Here is a 20,075-nt window from a genome sequence, read left to right on the forward strand (position 1 = left end):
ATTTTTATAGTACTTAAAAGTTTATAACACATGCATTATCTCATGTGGCCCTCACAAACAACTAAAACTAAGGGCAGGGATGATCTTCCATTTCAAGATAAGAAACCAGGCTTGAGGTTATTAAACATTATTTTTTTTAAGACAAAAAGCTCACTCAGCTATTATATCTTAAAATGAGGGTTAATCTGGAAATAGGCCAGTCAGTACAAACCTGTTTTTAAGATCATTCAGCTAGTTTGGAGGCAAAGTCAAGACACAAACTCTGCCCTCTCCGAGCAAAATTAGCACTCTTCGCAAATTCCTAGAACTACATCAGTAGCTCATGGTCATAGACTATTTACATATAACATTTCCTACTCTCTAGTTTGGTTTGTCAATGCAGTGTTTTTAGGGGTGGGCCTATTTTTAAAAAGCACTTAATAGAAGAAGTTAAGCAGTAACAGGATCTAAACTATTGGAAAAAACAGTTAAAAGTAGTTTTAAAATAAGAGAGGGGGGAGCTGGATATTGAAGTCCTAATTTTCTGAAATTATTTTTTCCAGCTTTCTACATGGTGTTACCTTAGTATTTGAAACTCTTAAGATGTCATTTTGGATCCCTGCATTACATTTTATACAATTTCTGTTGGTATTGCTCATAGAGCTTATGTGACTAAACCTCACTGCAATCACCTTTTAAGCAGAAGCTGTAGTTTACTTATTTCTCAACAAAAACTATGACGATTTGCCTTGTTTCCCATGCATTATTCGTTGATTGATTACTGTTACAGCATGGTTTGTGTTTTGTATTCTGCAGCAGGCGAGCATTAATCTTCACTTATTCTGCAATAGTATAATTCATTAAAACACATGCTTTGAATTTGGGGCACATACAAGAAGATGTAACCACATAGGAATACAGTGTTGTTATGACAAAACATAATTAATAAAACATAAAATGTGTTTTATGAAGTTATGGTTTTAATTTGCTATCTCAAGAAATATGCTCCAGCAATTTTGTACAAGGTAACTTCCCAGGAGAATTTAAATCCCCTTCCCCTCCCTTCTCTAGGTACTGAAAGGATTATGATTAATGCACACTAAATCTCTCTTAAATGGAAAAGGCCCTAGCAAATTTCTAAAACGGAATTTGAGCTACCGATAAGTATGATAGTCCTAAATCTGGAGCAAACTTTCTTTGACTTCTGAATTCCTATCTGGCCTCTGCTGGCCCCTCTTTTTTTCTTGACATTATCACACAGCAGGGGACAGAGTGGGCCCAGCCAGAGGCAGCACAAAAGAGCACGGCCACATACGCCCCCATGACCCCGGCAAATGGATGACCTACATTTGATGCAAGCAGTTCACATGAGAAAAAATTAATCTGTATTGCAGCCTGCACTTAACCTGTATTTCAAGAGGCAATTAAAGATATATATATATATATATATAAAGTAAATACGAGCAAATAAGTATTTCAGACATACATCACTCTAAATTTATAGGAGACATCAGCAAAACTATATGTGTTCATGTAAATGTGCACATGGCCTTCTTTCTCTTAATTATTCAATCTTCATAAACAAATGTACTAGTGGGAGGTTAGTACAAGTAAAAACAGCATTAATGGGTCACATATTAATATTTATGTTTTACTATATAAAGACCTTGCATACATTATGACTGTTTTGCAAGCTGAATGAATAACTAATACTACATTATGTATGGGTACATATTAAGCAGACATGTCTACACTTTCTTAGTTCAGGATATGATTAATGCAGCCTATCAGAAGCCAGATGGTGCAGAACCAGAACCATCAATCAAAATGAAAAGACCACTGCGTGCTATCCACAATGAGGTTCTCACAAATGGAGATTCTGTTCACAGACCCTAACTGGTAATAGGCAGAAAACGCCAAGAACATAGCTACACTGTCCCACTGGGATAAAAAAACCGTAGCTCAGGCTTGGCTAGATCAAAAATCTGGTGTAGGAATATGCATGGAGTCCTGAGCACCAGGGCTGGGAAAGCCCGAACAAACCAACAGCCTGTCCCTAAGATTAGAAAAAAGAAGAAGCTTTTTAATTACTTTAATAATGTTTGTACTGATGACAGTATCTGTCAAACAGTACCCATTTCCCATTTGATTTAGGATGGGACAGTGCCACATAGTAACAAAGCAGCTGCCACTGTCTGCCTGACACGTGAATTGGCATCTTGTTTCTTTTGCACAGGCTTTAGTATAAATAACCCCAAATGCTTTAGTGTTACTTTGCAGCCTTTCTCCAAGGATCTATGGAAAACAATTTTAGTCTCTGTTATGTTTAATACTAATGACTATTTTTGGGGGCAGTTGTAGGGAGAAAGGCTGCCGAAAGATGTTTCCTGTTCCTTTAATAGCTTTACATAAAAATAACTACAGAAACACAAGGTGCTTTGTCTTTGTAAATGGATCATGTGTGCTTAAAAAATGTTAAATAGTCCCCATGCTCTGTAGAACCTCTGAAAAAAAAAAAATTAAAACAAATATATAGGTTCGACTTCCTAACAGCTACTAAATACCATCTCAGAATTCCAGTTTTCTGGAGTTTTGTGGGGGGTAGACAGATGTGCAAGCAAGGAGAAATTACCAGGAAATATAATTTCTTCCAGAAGAGTAACGCAGCAAAATCATGAGATACACAAATAATACATTGAAAAACACAAATAAAAAAGGATAATGAAGTGAAATTATTTGGAAAACTTAAATGTGTTATCTAAAGATATTTCTGCTTTAAGATAAAAATGTTATTATCACCCTCATAACTTGGCATGTGAGATAATCTGGAAAGAGAACAGCTTACTTTTACTTTTGTATAAGCAATAATAATAAAAAGGAATGACTACATATTAGCATAAATAAGACCTTAAGTAAAATGGCTGAGCTTAAGAGATTTTTAAAATTTCAGCATCTCCTTCCATCTTCATTAATATGTAGTTCCAAAATAGGGCTGACTTCCTAACTTATACAAAATTGTTACTATTTTTTCCTCCTAATAAGGAGTGTTTTCCACACTGTTATAAATTCTGCGTAAATCACATTTATCAGCTGGGTATTAATCTACTGCACGTGTACACTGTGATTTACTTATATAATTAATTTCCTTAATGATGGATATTTAAGTTTTTTCTTCTATTATTGATAATAATGCAGTGAACATTTTTGTGCAAAGAGATCTTTCTGTCTTTGAGATTATTTCCTCAAAATACATTTCCAGAAGCTGATTTGCTGAGCTAAATGACATGAACTGTTAGCCTCTTTCTAAAATTCACACGCTTATCCAGCTCTCAGTATTCTCCATTCAAACATTTTAGTCATTTTATAGGTGAAAATAACACTTTATTGAAATTTAAATTTGTATTGCTTTAATTACCAGATAGGTTACAATTTTTTTCTGTGGTTAAACAATGATGTTTTCATTTTAAAGTCTTATTGATGCCTTAGAAAATATTTCTTATCTATTCATTTAAATAAACACAAAGTAGGTTCTTTGGAATACTAAATTTGTGTGATTACTTGAAAGAAATAAACTATATTCCTTTAAAAAATATTTTTAAAATGGAAACATTTCACTAATGCAGAGGTCTCCCCTGAAACTACTTCAAATCAATGAAAACTTAACATAATTAACTGAACGCTCTGAACTGATCAATAACATTTTAGAGTAGCCATCTAGCTTTATGGTTCTTCCCAGTGTTAGGAATGTTAAATGACAGCTGTCTTCTCAGTAATCCTCTCTCATGAAATGTATCTCTGTTTCACTGCTAGCAAAACTTGGATAATAGGCAGTTTGCATCAAATTGCTTTTAACTGGTTTATGGTGACTTTTCTGTTATATACATAACAATACAGACCACACCAAAGTAATGAAGACACATGATATAAAAGTAGTTGTCATTACACTATGTAGGGGATGATCGCCAAAATGGCCTAACAAGAAAACTGAAATTAAACTGATAGAGAACTACGTATCTTTTTAGAACTAGATGTAATGGAGACAAACACCCTAAAAGGCAGTACCTATCATAAACCGGGATTTCTAAAATTCAGTGTTTATATTTAAACCAGAAGACATGGTTAAAAAATATATTTATATCTATATCTACAACTATATCTATCAGAGCCAACCAGATTTTGAACAATGCAGTCATCCAAATTTTCTCTGGCCCAGTCATAGCCTTTTTGAAAAAAAGTAGCACTTACTCCTTTTATGTCTTATTATGCAAATCATACTATATAAAAGGTAGACAATTCAGAAGTGCAGATATATACACAATATTGCCATTTACACTGAATCTGTTTTGTAATTATTTTTTGAACTTTGGTATATCATAAGCCCTGTCCTGGAAGCAGCTTTTGGGATCACTTTCCTTTTAATTGCATCCTGGGAGCTGGTGCAGAAAGAAAACTGGGGGATAAGAGGACTTACAGTATTGCTGACGAAAGAGGAAATCCAAATTCACCACTAGCTGGCAGGTCCTTTTAGTCCTGGCATTGGTAATTTCTGCCATACCCTCTTCTCACCACCTTGCTGCCTCAACCCTAGCCACTGTACGCTTTGAGCGATGGCTGTGGAGAGGTCGGCCTTGGGACCAGGGTGGTGGCAGTTCTTTGAGACCGTGTCTACTGTGGCTTTCCACCAGTAGACAAGTAAAAAGGTCAAGCCAAAGAAGCTGTCTTTTATACAAACTCAAGTAGGTCTACAGAACTCCAGGTGAGTAGTTGTGTGATATTGTACCACTATAACTTCCCCTGCCATCTGTATGGGGGTCTCCAATCAAAGCCAACTAACCTGGAAGTTCACATTTAGTTGAGCAAATCAGGGGTTTATAAAAATGTTAGGTCCAGGCCGGGCTCGGTGGCTCACGCCTGTAATCCCAGCACTTTGGGAGACCAAGGCAAGTGGATCACCTGAGGTCAGGAGTTCGAGACCAGCCTGGCCAACATGGTGAAACCCCGTCCCTACTAAAAATAGAAAAATTAGCTGGGCGTGGCGGCGGGTGCCTATTATCCCAGCTACTCGGGAGGCTGAAGCAGGAGAATCGCTTGAACCCAGGAGGTAGAGGTTGCAGTGAACTGAGATTGCGCCATTGCATTCTAGCCTGGGCAACACGAGCAAAACTACATCTCAAAAAAAAAAAAAAAAAAAAGAAAGAAAAAAAGTTAGTTCCAATTTGCTAAAAGATAGAGTGTACTAGAGTTCTGAATCACAGAATACTTGGAAAAAAAGGGTGTTCTTGTCCTGTGAAATGCAAATATTAAAAGTCAACAATAGCTAGAAACAAAAACAAATAATGACCAAAAAAACCCCCAAAACGAACAACAACAAAAAACAAACACCCTGTGGTGAGGTGAAAGACGTATCAGACTAGGAGTAAGCAAATATAATTTCAAGGTTTCATTTTATTATTAACTAGCCAATTGCATGTGGGCCTTCGTTTTCATACCTAAATTAAAAAGAAAATAAAAAAAAAGGGGGGGGGACTGTATTAAGCTGACCCTTACAAATTCCTAACTCCTTTCAGTGCTAACATTTAATAATTTCAAATATTCTGTTACTTGGATTATTTAAGGGACCAACTTAAAAAGCTATCTACCATCAAGATATTAGTATGTGAAATACTCTAGGTATTCTTATTTTGCATTATATCTAGAGTTAGTACAATTACTCCGTTTTTTTCTTTCTTTCTTTCTTTTTTTTTTTTTTTTGGTAAACTGGAGTCAGAATGTATAGTCTCCTATAAGACAATAGTGTTTATATAAGTGGATGGCTGGAACACATCAACTTGCCTACAACATGTTATTGAGTCTACACACATCGAAGCAGAATTCTAAGGTGCAGGAACTGTTGGGAAACTGTAAGTTATGAGGTCTATCCTGGATTCACATATGTCAGTTAGCTTTTTGAGCCTTCTTACCATAGGCTCTTTTTCTACTCACAGTAGGTTGGAGACTTTCAGTTCTAGCCCAAAATGGACTTGTTTTAAAAAATAACAGAAAATTTTAATTGGCTCATAGAGAGAACCAGAACAATATTTTCATTTTTCTCCTTTAGATTTCCAGCTGGTTAGGTTTCTTTTTATCTAGTTGAAGGACCATATTTTTCAGTATTCAATCACATGCTTTCTTTAATCACAATAAAATTATCTCACTGCTAATATTTTTTTTTCAGATATCTAGTTACAGTAATAAATATTTATGGATAGAATTTATAATTCTTATTTAACAACCAACATTTATTAAGTACTTAGTGCATTCAGAGCACTGTGCCAATCTCTTCAACTACATTCTCTTGTTTAATCCTCATAATAACCCCATTGGGGAGGTACTATTTTTTTTTATTCCCATTTTAGAGACAAAAAGGCTGAGCCTCAGAGAAGCTAAATAAATTACCAGTGTTGTACAGTGAATGAACGGCAGATTCAAACCCAGGATAGACTGCACCTCCATTGAAAACTGTCCAAAATAGTTTCAAATCTTATTGGGTCCTTTAAGTTTTATGGTACAATGGTCCATTATGCTGTTCAACACCCCTTAACAGAAAGATTGATGGAATATATTCTATTTAGAGATTTGCCCTAAGCAAAGTTGTCATTCCTCTTGAATGATATACTTTCTGCTATTACAAAATAAGAGCTGTGCATTTAGCTGTGTTTGTCTTTTTGCCTTTGCTTCCCAGAAGCCCGAGCTTTTATTCTTAATTGTGGCAGTGACTCGGATTTTGTGAGTGAACAGCACACCTCTTCTTATTTTATCCTAAAATATCTTGTTACATATTTCTAATATAGGCCACTCTGAGGCTTCTTTAGCCAAAATAAAACGTGAAAACAAAAGAGGTTTTAAGTAATAAAGGCAGTGTGCTAGTAAAATAGAATTATATTTAAACTACGACGATATTTTCTTTGGCCAGGTAAAGTCAATCCAATGAGGTAGGAAAATTGAATATAACAATTAACTCTGACTTTTCATTACAGATGCTTCTCAACTTGTGATGTGGTTACATCCTGACAAACCCATTCGTAAGCTGGAAATATTTTAAGTCGAAAATGCATTTAATATACCTAACCTACTGAACACTGTAGTCTAGCCTAGCCTACCTTAAACATGCTCAGAACACTTTTGTTAGCCCAGTTGGGCAAAACCATCTAACACAAAGCCTATACTACAGTAAAGTGTTAAATATCTCATGTAATTTATTGAATTGTATACTGAAGGTAAAAACAGAATGGTCATATTAACACTCCAAATACAGTTTCCACTGAACATGTATTGCTTTCCCACAATCGTAAAGTCAAAAGAAAGCTTGTAAGTTGGACCATTGTAAGTCAGGGACCATCTGTTTATGCTTTAACACATTATCTCATTTGATACTCACAAACTTTGAGATGTATTAGTTACATCTGCATCTAGCAGGAAACAAAACCAGTGATCAAAGAAAACAAATAACTTATTCGGGGTCATCCAGGTAGTTCAATGGCAAAGCATCAATTTGAAGTCAGTCTTCAGACTCTACTGTACCATTCTAATATTTAGTAAAGTAAGTTTTAATATTTGCAAAAAAGCTTAAATTCATAAATTCAATGACACAAGTTCTTTCCTCCCTCCCTCCCTCCCTCCCTTTTTTTCCTGAGATGGATTGTTACTCTATCGCCGAGGCTGGAGTACAGTGGTGCAATCTAGGCTCACTGCAACCTCCACCTTCTGGGTTCAAGCAATTCTCCTGTCTCAGCCTCCCAAGTAGCTGAGATTACAGGCACCCACCACCAAACCCAGCTAATTTTTGTATTTTTAGTAGAGACAGGGTTTCAACACGTTGGCCAGGCTGGTCTTGAACTCCTGACCTCAAATGATCTGCTGACCTCGGCCTCCCAATTTGGGATTACAGGCGTGAGCCACTGTGCCTGGCCTTCTTACATTGTTTATAAAAATAAAACATATTATACCTTTTTCTGGCATTCACTTAACTAGAAATTCAACATGGTCCAACATGGTTCAATCAAACAATTCTTCTATATTGACATGTATGACATTTTGAATTAAATATGTACTACTCAAATGTTGATGGAACACTTTTTGACAGATAATATTTTTGACAGATAAAATACAGTGAATATTTGCTATTTGCCCTTGCTATATTCATTCTTTACTCCTAGGGGAATTCGCCACTGCTTCATCCTTCACATCTCAGTCAATGCTTGGGTTAGTTGCACCCTTAGCTCCTGGGGTAAAAATCTTGATTGGCTTAAGTCAATCAACACATTAACATCCTGGCCCAATTCTGAGAAATATACATAATCCAAATCGACCAGGTTTGATGAAACTTTGGTTGGCTATTCCAGGAAAGATGCCATCTCTCTTCTTCGTATTTGAAAGTACGAAGAGTGTGGTGTGGAGCTGGGGCAGCCACTTTGCTACCTCTAAGGAGGTTAGCCTGAAAATAGTCAATATATCAAAGACTGCCAAGAAAGGGCTGCTGGTGATACCATTTGAGTCCTGAATCAAGCCTTGCTTAATGCAAAAACTACCTTGACAGTTCAATTAAGGAAGCCAATAAATTATAAATATAAATGATCTCTTTGTTGAAACCAGCATGAGTTGGGTTCTTCATAACATAGTCCTAAATAAAATATCTAATAAGCTACTTAATATCCTTAGGGAAGTGTCAGGTTATCAGATTAAGCAAAATATAGGTAAAACTAGAAATTCAAAATGGCAAGCTCATGTCTGCGATTTGATCAGTACAAATAGAAACTGATTCATGAGGGGCAGGAGCTGCAGTACAAGCCAAGGAAAGGGAAGAGGACTTAGGCAAGTGGTGAAGTTTACAGAGGAGCCAGAAGTGGGAAAATGAGCTGACTGCAGATGCATAAAAGGAGCAAGGTTGAGTGCTCAGCTGAGATGGGAATGGGTAATGATAACAAAGCCAATGAGCATAACTTATTCTGCAGAACATTTGGAAGCAACACAACACACACATTGTGTATGTGTGTAGGACCCAAGCATAGTATATCTTAAAGCACCCCCGCTGATTCTAATGTGCCATCAAGTTTGAGGATCTCTGGAATGGAGGGGGACTTGCTCCATTATAAAGAGCTTTACTCTCTTTATATAACTAACGAGGAAAGAACAGACTGCTAGTAAATCATTCCCCTTAATTTCACTTAAATGTAACATAATTAGGAATAGAAAGATTGATTTTAAATATGAAATATGAAAATACTGTGGAAACACTGCTGTCCACACATGCTTTTTAATTTCCTGTGTGTATGAGAAACTCTGACCTTGGAAAACATCATGCTCTTTCTCTAAATGAACTTTTATTGAACATCTGTTATGTGTCAGCCACTGTACTAGTCCTCCAGAGCTGCATATAGACTTTAGTTAACACAAGCCCTGCCCTCAAAAACTTCAGTTATCTAGGGGAGACACACAATGAGGTCGGGGAAGCACAGAGATTGTGGGAGCACATGAAAGGGACACCTAACTCCCCAAAGCAGCTGAGAGTAGAGGAAGACAGGAGAGCTCCTAGAAGGAAGCACCAGCTCTGATTTCTAATGGTGTATTAGTCTATTCTTACACTGCAATAAAGAACTGCCTGAGGCTGGGCAATTTATAAAGGAAAGAGGGTTTTTTTTGGTTTGTTTTTTGTGTGTTTTTTTTTTTTGAGATGGAGTTTCGCTCTTGTTGCCCAGCCTCGAGTGCAATGGTGCAATCTTGGCTCACTGCAACCTCTGCCCCCCGGGTTCAAGTGATTCTCCTGCCTCAGCCTCCCGAGTAGCTGGGATTACAGGCAAGCACCACCATGCCTGGATAATTTTGTATTATTAGTAGAGACAGGGTTTCTCCATGTTGGTCAGGCTGGTCTCGAACTCCCAACCTCAGGGGATCTGCCTGCCTCGGCCTCCCAAAGTGCTGGGATTACAGACGTGAGCCACTGTGCCTGGCCAAGGAAATAAGTTTAATTGACTCACAGTTCCTCATGGCTGGGGAGGCCTCAGGGAACTTACAATCATGGCAGAAGACAAAGGGGAAGAAGCAAGAAGAAGCAAGGCACCTTCTTCACATGCCGCTAGGAAGGAGAATGAATGCAGGAGGAACTACCAAACACTTATAAAACCATCAGATCTCATGAGAACCCACTATCATGAGAACAGGATGGGGGAAATTGCCCCCATGATTCAATCACCTCCACCTGGCTTCTCCCTTGACACGTGGGGATTATTGGATTACAATTCAAGATGGGATTTTGGATGGGGACACAGCCAAACTATATCATATTGGGAAAGATGAAACAGATGAATGAAGTAACAGTGGCTTCTAGAAACAAAAAACAACTTATGCATAGACACCGAAACCAGAGAGTGTGTAGCGTACTGGGGAAAGCATGGAAAATGAGCTAAAAGGTAAGGAGCTACTAGCCAGGAAGGGCCTTATGGATCATGCTGGGGCTGTATCCTGCAACTGACTGAGGGCTACAAAAGAATTTTACACAGGGGATCAACAGTCTGGATGGCATTTTATAAGTATCCCCATCAAAGCAGTGAGAGAATGGATTGGGTTTTGGGAGAAGTCAGTGAGAATGGAAATAGGAAAATCAGTTTGGGAGAGATGAGGAAATTCAGGAGAAAACTGCCACCAAGTGAACCTATAATGTATCTAGATTTGACCTCATTCTCTTTGTGGCCATTGCCATTGCCACAAAGAGAAAGAGGTCAAATCTAGATAAATTACAGGTGTAGATCTGGGAAAATGACAGCAATCAAAAGTAGTGGGTAAAGGGAGTGGGAAGAGTCTAGGATGACATTCTGGTTTTGGCTCAGTAGCTGGAGAGATGTAATACTCATCAAGGTAATAAATACAGTGATGAATTCAGTCCTAGATATAGTGGGGCTGGGGTACCATTCAAAAGCAAATGCCCCGAGTCTGTTGCATGTAATGTCTGGGATGCATCTGAGCAGCCACGGCCTACCAAGGAACAGACCACTATTGTGAATGGGCAGCAGCAACATCAGAGAGACACAAATGAAAAGAAATGTGAAGGAGGAAGCCAGAGAGGCCAGAAGAAACCCTGTTAGAGACATATGCTAACAAGCACTATTCCATTATCAACCTATTCCCTGAAAATTACAAAACACACGCACACACCTATGTTTAGATAAGTATTTTGCAATTCTTGAGTGAAGTTTTAAGTACATATCTATTACATATTCAAAATTTATCATGAATACTCGATTTGAAAAATGATTATGGATTTAAAACCCATTTGGCTTTGTTTAAAATGAGAACATGTGCATGTTACAACTGAAGTGAGAACTAGTGAATGTTTAAAGCTACCAAGTACAAAAAGAGAAAGCTGAATCACTAATCAGTCCTAGAAAGGTATTCATAAGACGGGAAGTGTGGGAAGTGTTCGCAGCTACTGACCTTCGGGGCACTAATTTAGTGATAGCTGGGTAGCAATTTAAATCTGTTGTTCTAAGCCCTAGTGCAGACTGTGATAGTACAGGAGATAATAGGTTTGCCTCAAATTTTCAGAGCAAATTTTCAGGTTTGGACCTTATCTTTTTCAAGTAAGTGAAAGGTTAGTGACTGTAAAATCATATAAACACATCAAAAACAGGTCTGTGATAAAAGTGGACTTGTTATAACATGTGGGAGTGAACTTCACCCACGCGGAGATGCTCACGCAAGTACAGGTTCAGTTCCTGGACACAGGGCCTCGAAGCAGTACCAGGTTGTACTGTAAAAGACAGGCTGAGTTTTTAACAAGACTCTGACTCAAGCCCTATCAGCTAAACTTGAGGTACCAATATCCACACTTAATTTGGAGTACACTCAAAGCCCTTCAGAGTTTTGTGGTTTTTTTTTTTTTTTACTGTTTTGGGATGGAGTTTCGCTCTGTTGCCCAGGCTGAAGTGCAGTGTTGCATTCTTGGCTCACTGTAAACTCTGCCTCCCAGGCTCAAGTGATCCTTCTATCTTAGCTTCCTGAGTAGCTGGGACTACAGGCGTGCACCACCACACCTGGCTAATTTTTCTATTTTTTGTAGAGATGGGGTTTTACCATGTTGGCCAAGCTGGTCTCCAACTCCTGGCCTCAAGTGATCCACCTGCCTCAGCCTCTCAAAGTGCTGGGATTACAGGTATGCCAATGCTGTGCCCAGCCACCGTTCAGAGTTTTAAAGACATTTATAAGGTGGGGAAAATAATATTAGCCAGAAAACCTGGGCTATCTGTGGAGAATTAAGTCATCCCAGCTAGTCTTGAAACCAGCCAGAGTTCATATTTTATACAGCATGCACATCTATCTATATCCACGCACATATATATACACATACAAATATTCATAAAAACACATAATGTATTTCCTATCTCCTCTTTTTAAAGCAATTAAATACAGCCGGGAGAGGTGGCTCATGCCTGTAATCCTTTTAATTTTGAAGGGTCAAGGTGGGAGGATCACTCAAGGCCAGTAGTTCGAGACCAGCCTCAGCAACATACCAAGACCCTCCTCCTACCAAAAAACAAACAAACAAACAAAAAAACAAAAAAAACCTAACTGGGGATGGTAGTGTGTGCCTGTATCCCAGCTACTAGGAAGGCTGATGTGGGGGGACTGCTTAAACCCAGGAGTTCGAGGCTGCAGTGAGCTATATCATTGTGGCACTGTACTCTAGCCTGGACAACAGTGTATGATCTTCTCTCTAAATGAATAAATAAATAAAATACAGAAACAAATCAGTATTACATCCTACATTATCAAAGGTCGAAAACAGAGAGATTTATGCAATATGGAAATATTCAGCTATCTACGACCAAACTAACCAAAGTCTATAAAACCAAGTAGTCTAATGTGAGAAAAGTCTGAAATTCAAAGAGAAAAGCAAAAAGGATATAGACTCTATGAAGTAATAAAGACTTTCTTAAAGCCCATACTCTTATAGTTGAGATAAAGGAAAAAACTCCTATGAGCTCATATTCCATTAAAAAACAAAATAAAATGTGGTACTTCAAAAAGAAGGCTTTATTTCTTTATACTTTCTGTAGTGGAAATATATACTGAATAACAATAGTCCAAGACCACATGATTTGTACAGACAGTGCAATATATTTTAAAAATGCAAATTCTAAAATGCAGGACTTCCACAAATCTTGCCAAATTCTTATTAGGATCCTGTACGGATTATGTAAAAACATTTTGACTCTTGTTTGGATAAAATATCAACAATATTCTGAAGAACTCTTTCAATTCAAAGTTTTTGGTTTTATTAATAAAAGTTTTTAAATGTTTACACTGAGCTCCACAGGGCTTAGTTATTTTTAAAATGAAATCAGGTGGTTTGTGATAAGGTCTAGAGGTTTTGATGTGTATGGGGGACAGGGTGGCAGAGGTAAAGACCACATAACCCCAAAGCCCACGACCACTGCAGCTGTTAGGAAGAATGAAGATCTGTACACACACTCTGCTGAAGTTTTAGAAGAGGAAACATATTAATTCTTTCAATCAACAGATATTTACAGAGCACCTCCCACATGTCAAGAACTGCTTTGGCGTTAGAGAAAAAAACAACATTGAACAAAATAGACAAAATTCCTACTTACATTCTAATAACTATAATTTCACATTAAAATAACCAGTTATTTATTGAACATATACCATGTGGTGAGTACTAGTGGTAGAGCTGACATTCTAGAAACTACAACTTTACTGCAAGAATAGTCATTTATTGAGTACTTACTGTGTGCGCTTTCCATTTAATCCCTATGACGACCTTCTAAGGCAAGTATTAGCAAATTTCATCGATTCTAAGATGCACATTATTTTATATTTTAGCATTTCTCAATTTAAGACACTGTTGTAATGGGCATTTTTTTCTTAGTGTTATGTAAAATTAATGGCGAGTTTTACAGTTAGTAAGACTTAATAATGGCTTAGAGTCTGTGGAATGAAGTATTCTCATTTTACGGAGGAGAAAACCAAGGCAAAGAGAACTTAAGAATCTTGCCAACATGATCTAGCTTGCACGTGGAAGAGTCAGAAATTTTGAAATGTGGATTTTAAAAGTTTAAAATCAAAGACCAAATCACTCTGTTTTTGTGGCTATTTCTAATAAACGAGTGACCACCATTCATGAGAGAAATACAAATTAAAACTACAAGAAGTTATCTTTGTTTTCCTAATAGGGAAAGATTTTAAAAGTTAGTTGACATGGTGTATAGTGGAGGTGTGGGGAAACAAGCGCTCTCTTACCTTGTTGATGGGCACGTACACTGGAACATCTTGCTGAGTGGGTCTCGGCCAATATCTATCATGATTTAATATGTACACACCTAATATCTAGATATTCACTTCTAGGAATTTATCCTACAGGTAACAGTTATACATGAATGAGATGACATGTTTGTAAGATTACACACTGCACAGCACTGTAAGATCAAAAACATCAGATACCACTCAAAGATCCACCAGTAAGAGTCTAGTTAAATAATATGGTGAATAACTGATATATAATATATACAGCTTTTTTTAAACAAAGAATGAAGCAGCTCTTTGTGTACTGTTTGAAATTATCTCCAAGATACACTGTAAACTGAAAAAAGAAACAGAAGACTTTCTAGTATGTTAATATTTAAATTTTTAAAAAGCATGTATCTATATAAAAACACATACTGACATTTACATGAAGGTATGTATTTGTGTATGCATAAAATAACTCTAGAAGCATATATACAAAACCAGCAACAGTGGCTGCCTCTGGAGAAGAAAACGGGGGTCTCTGGGATAAGGTTACAAAGGGAGAATTTCTTTGAATAGGGTATTAAGTGCATGCATTACTTAATTTATAATTAAAACCAAGAGTAAGCTTACTTAGGTCATTCTCCCACAGCTGTGGTTATTACTACTGGGACATTCCAACTGTATTAATTTTTGCAAAGACAGAGCACAAAACTGGGAATTAAAAGACTGGATTTTAGCCCCGTATTTGCTGTGGGATGATGGGTAAGTGCCTTGTATAGCTATAGTACCCAGCTTCAAAGAATAGTAAAATATACTTCATACATATAACACATTCAATTCCAGTCCATAATTCAAGGTCTTCCCCTGGCAGTGGGGAGATGGGGCCCCCGCCCCAATGGATTGTAAGCATCTTACTCTAGTTATTCTGCCTGCCTCCCAGGAAAAACCTCAAATGTTTGTTAAATGGAACTGAATTCTATGAGCTCATAAAGTCAAATAATAAAGGTATATACAAGTCAGAGTGGCAGCAAGAGGTGAGAGCAATCCTCTGTATGTATCAGAAAAGAGGCAAAGAAGGTAAAATTAAACTGGGTCTTGAAGGATGAGTATTAAATCAACAGGACAAAAAAGCCTTTCTTCCCTGAACAACAGAGGAGGGATGGAGTAGGGCAGTGGGACTCCATGAGCTCTAGGGGCCTTCCCAGCTCTATAGTGTAAGACTCTTACCAGGGAGAATGGATAAACCTAGGATTGAACCTAGTATTGAGTTTTCACATGACTGTCTCCAACAGAAGAGAAAGAAGTACCCAAATGCACCATGTTGAAGAGCCCAAGCTCACAACAGAGGGAAAAAAGCAAGAATCCCTAAGAAATTATGTGGGGAAATGCAAAAGTAGGTGGGATACTAAGAAAATGTAAGTATAAAGAATGGTATAAGAAAATCATCAACAAATACGGAAGGAGAAACTGAAAGCAACAAAACCCACGGCCACTGTAACCATCAGGAAGAATGAAGATTTCTACACACACTCTGCTGAAGTTTCAGAAGAGAAAACATATTAATTCCTCCAATAGACAGATATTTACAGAGCACTTCCTACATGTCAAGAACTGCTTTGGGTGTTGAGGAAACAGTGAACAAAATAGACAAAATCCCTACTTAAGTTCTAGTAATTGTAACTTCACATTAAAATAACCAGTTATTTATTGAACATATACCATGTGATGAGTACTAGTGGCAGAGCTGATATTTTAGAAAGTATAATTTTACTATAAGAATCATAGTCATTTATTGAGCACTTACTGTGTGCTAGATGCTATTCTAGATACTTTCCACTGAATCCTTATGACAACCCTCTAAGGCAAGTATTAGCAAATTTCATTGATTCATACTTTCTAACAGAAAGTAAACCAGGGAAATGGAGTTCTCAACAGGAAGAAAGAGGAAGGGAGAGGAGGAAAGGAGCAGAGGAGGGGAAGATGGTCGGGAGGAGTGGGAGAGGGAGCGAGGCAAATCCTAAAAACATCAGCTACATCCAATGAAACTTTTAAGTTAGAAATGAAAGTGTCCATAAGAAATAAAAAGTAAATAATAAAGATACAAATAAGCAGCTTTAAAAAGACACCCCCCCCACCGCCACCCACAAAGCCTAAATGAATTAGAGATTTCTGTTTTAAGCATTGTAGCTGGATTGTTGTTACACTTTAATGTAATTAAAAGTGGAATAGTCTCCTTTCTTACCCATGTGTCTACCACATAACGATGCTAAATTCAAACAAAGTTGAGTCTTTAAAATTCCTTTATTTTTATTTGACACATGTGCATTTAAAATGCCCCTGGAGTTCTTAAAGGCACCCAAAGGCAGAGTGTTGAATAATGGAAAATATTAACAATCATTAGGAGAAGCTGGTTGACTTACTTTCTTTCCAGATGCTAAAATTCTCTAGTTTCCCAATTTCAAGAGTGTTAATGTATACGTTTAAAAGTGCAATAAATGCTAACTGTAATCATGTCTTCTTAATCTTACACGAAAACCCCAGTGAGAATAAATTATTGGCCCATGGAAATACTTTCATCTCACTATTCTTTGTAAACAGAAATCTGGAAATGGTTTTGTGCAACCCTGAATCTGTGTTGAAGGCTGGTAATCATCTGAGAGTGGCCTTTCAGCTGCTGTTAAAAATATTGCTGAGGAAGACAAAGGCAGGCCTGGGGAGCCCAGTCGGCAAACAGCATCAGTCCAAACTACCAATCACAGGACCCTCGACAGTCTTCAAACATGAGCAGCGAAGCAAAAGGAGGAAAAAGCAGTAATAGCCTCCTCACTTCTCTAGTGGATGCCTATGTTCCTTGTTTGAAGCCTCAGCAGCATTAATGTTTCTCAGTACATCTCAACATAAATAACTTCAGCTACAAATAAGTTATTAATTATATTTTATGATAAAATGTGTCACAGAGAAACAAAGTGTACCTCCTGGGGGTAGGGAGAAATTGGAAAATTCTTCTTCCTGGAAAATATAGTATGGACACTTTTAAATTTAATTTTTCATTGTGCCTTCTGAACAATTTTCCAAACAGGTTCCCCAGGTTAAAACTTTGTCAACATATTTGAGAGAACCAAAGTCAAATGAAACCTTTTTCTTCCTAAATGAACTAATAAAAGTTTGAAAAACTGTATCTGACACATGTGTTAGCCTTTGATGGGGAGACCAGGTGCATTATATACAAGGATAGGATTAGGAATAGGAAAAAACTTCCTCAGGTCCTTTGTAGTAAACGAAGGGGAATTTTTACCATCATTTTGTGTTTCATTCCGTTGTGGGTGCTGTTTGTCTTTCGAGCCTCAATTTGCCCAAGTGGAATGTATAATGCTCATGCAACTAGGGTTTCCAGCTAAAAATAGGGCACACAGCTGCATATAAATTTCAGATAAATAATGAATACATTCTTTTGAGACAGCGGTCTCTCTCTGTTGCCCAGGCTGGAGTGCAGTGGTGTAGTCGCAGCTCACTACAACCACCAGCTCTTGGGGTTAAGCCATCCTCTCACCTTAGCCTCCCAAGGAGCTACAGGCGCCCACCACCACACCCAGCTGATTTGGTAGCTTTTTTTTTTGGTAGAGATGGGATTTTGCCATGTTGCCCAAGGTGGTCTCAAACTTCTGGGTTCAACAGATTTGCCCACCTTGGCCTCCCAAAGTCCTGGGATTATAGGCGAGAGCCAACTGCGCTCTGCAATGAATGAATTTTTAGGATAAATATGTCCTACATATTGCATGGCATATTCTAAAAAAAACAAACACACACAATTTACTGAAATTTGAATTTAAGGGGGTATCCTTTGTTTTTATTTGCTAACTCTGGCATGTAACAGGTCTTATATATCAAGTAGATGGTGTGCCAGCCAAGTTTGTCCTCTGGATGGGGATGAGAAAGGTTAGTAAGCGCACACTGGTGGGGAGATACAGGAAAAAAACCAGAAAGAGTTGATGGGGCAGGGTATGTATCAAGACCCTGACATCGTCAAGAGAGAAAGAGAATGGGGATACATCTTAACTGGGTGCAAAGACTGATAACCAAGGACACACCCAGGGCAACTGGTGGCAGAACAGGAGGTGAGCAGCCCCGGGATGGATGGGAAGTACTCTGGCTCTTGGCACAGTGACGTTCCTCTTTGTCCCTTTGCTAGTTTCTTCCTTATGTTAGTGAATTTCATAGAGGAAGTATATAACCAATGACAGTTGAAACACAGATACTTTTAGGTATGGTAAACAATCTGAAAATACAGTAACTGCCATACCTATGTAGACTTATTGATGAATTCATTAATACTTTTATACTGAATGTTAGCAAAGGATTTCATCATGAAATGTTGCCTTTTCCCTATTACTGATATTCCTGGGAGTTCTTGGATAGGGAGGTGCAGGGGAGAGAATATGCTTCTAAGCAGGGTATTCTTAAATGATGACCTGGGAAATTTTCCAATCTCTGAACTATGACCCCACCTGTCCATAAAAGGCAGTCACAAATGCAGGCTAGTGTCCAGATCAACTGAACAGGATGGCATCCTGTCTCTTCTCTCTTGCCCTGCTGCCATTTTCCCATCTCCATGTATCATCACTTTAGCTGATTTTCTTTTCAATTTTTCTATGTTTTAGGTTTTTAGCCTCTGGCTAAGCCTATTTCTCTGGCTTGGAATATCCCTTGTAGTGTTGGTCCTAAAACACTTCAATCATTTGGCTGGGACCACTGTGCTGCCAAACTGCCTCAACTCTACCCCTCATGGGAGGGGTGTCAGGGAGAAAAGCAAGCTGGACAGGATTCTATTAGAAACCCAGTGCCCAACAGGGCTTACCAGCCACCTGCTAGTCCTTGTGTGGTATGAGCCCTAAGGCCTGGCTTAAATCATGTTTCCTTTGCCCCAGTGCTGATGCTGAATTAATCAGGCTGGGGAAGAGTGGAGGTGAGGGTGGGTGGCATTTTTAGGATAAACTTGACTGCTTTATTGTCTACTTTACTGGGCAATCATTTAATGGAGTCCTCAACGCTTTCCTCCTGCCTAGGTCTATCTTCTGTCTCTTCTTATTCCTTCTCACACCTCTATTTCTGTTTTTTCGTTTCTTTTTCTTATTTATTTATTTTTTTAGAGAGAGAGATAGGATCTTTCTATGTTTCCCCGGCTGGACTGCACTGGCTATTCACAGGCACGATCATTGAGCATTATAGTCTCGAACTCCTGGGCTCAAGAGATCCTCCCGCCTCAGCCTACCTAGTAGCAGGGACTACAGGCTTGCAACACCATGCCCAGCCACATCTTTATTTCTAGATAGTTTACCTACTTAGGTTTAGCTTTGGGGTAAGGGAAAGAAAGGCAGTGGAGGAAGGCTCACTTTGACCTTGAGCTTAAGTTGTGATTGTCAATCCATTGTTCATTAGAGCATTTGACACGATTTTCAGCTACTTGAAGCCTAGAAGTGATGAGCACGGACTCCAGAGCTAGACTGCTCTGTAATTTACCAGCATATTCACCTTAGAGTGTTGGTATAAAGATAAATGAGTTATATGCATAGGTAAAGCTGTGAGAATACTGCTGGTTACATGGTGTGCTTTAAATGGTTGCTTTATTACAAATTAATCATCATAATAAAAGTCTACTCAGATTTCAATCTTTTTGTCAATCCTCAGGGTAATCAGCTGAGCAAAATTCTGGCATCGATGGGTCTCTGGATATATCATCTTAAGAGCATCAAATTCCTGCCATTTGTAAATACCTCCATTCTACCCATCTCTGCAATTACAGTAAGAAAACAAAGTAA

The 20,075-nt window shown here is 38.1% G+C and overlaps 1 protein-coding gene across 4 annotated transcripts in view; it reads right to left on the reverse strand.

Moving 5' to 3' along the window:
* LOC105482632 (CDKAL1 threonylcarbamoyladenosine tRNA methylthiotransferase) overlaps positions 1–20,075 on the reverse strand; it is a 714,041-nt gene that overhangs the window by 101,081 nt on the left and 592,885 nt on the right. For 2 of the 4 annotated variants that reach the window (XR_011624002.1, XM_071097575.1), the window contains one exon: positions 11,873–20,047. The exons of the other annotated variants lie outside the window; for them this stretch is intronic. Coding sequence is in view for 1 of the 2 variants with exons in the window: in XM_071097575.1 (XP_070953676.1) it covers positions 20,006–20,047 (42 nt within the window). In the remaining variant the exon portion in view is untranslated. Of the gene's footprint in view, positions 1–11,872; positions 20,048–20,075 lie in introns of those variants that run through there. 4 annotated transcript variants of the gene reach the window in all.

Source organism: Macaca nemestrina, chromosome 5, assembly GCF_043159975.1.
Source record: "Macaca nemestrina isolate mMacNem1 chromosome 5, mMacNem.hap1, whole genome shotgun sequence".
NCBI lineage: Eukaryota > Metazoa > Chordata > Mammalia > Primates > Cercopithecidae > Macaca > Macaca nemestrina.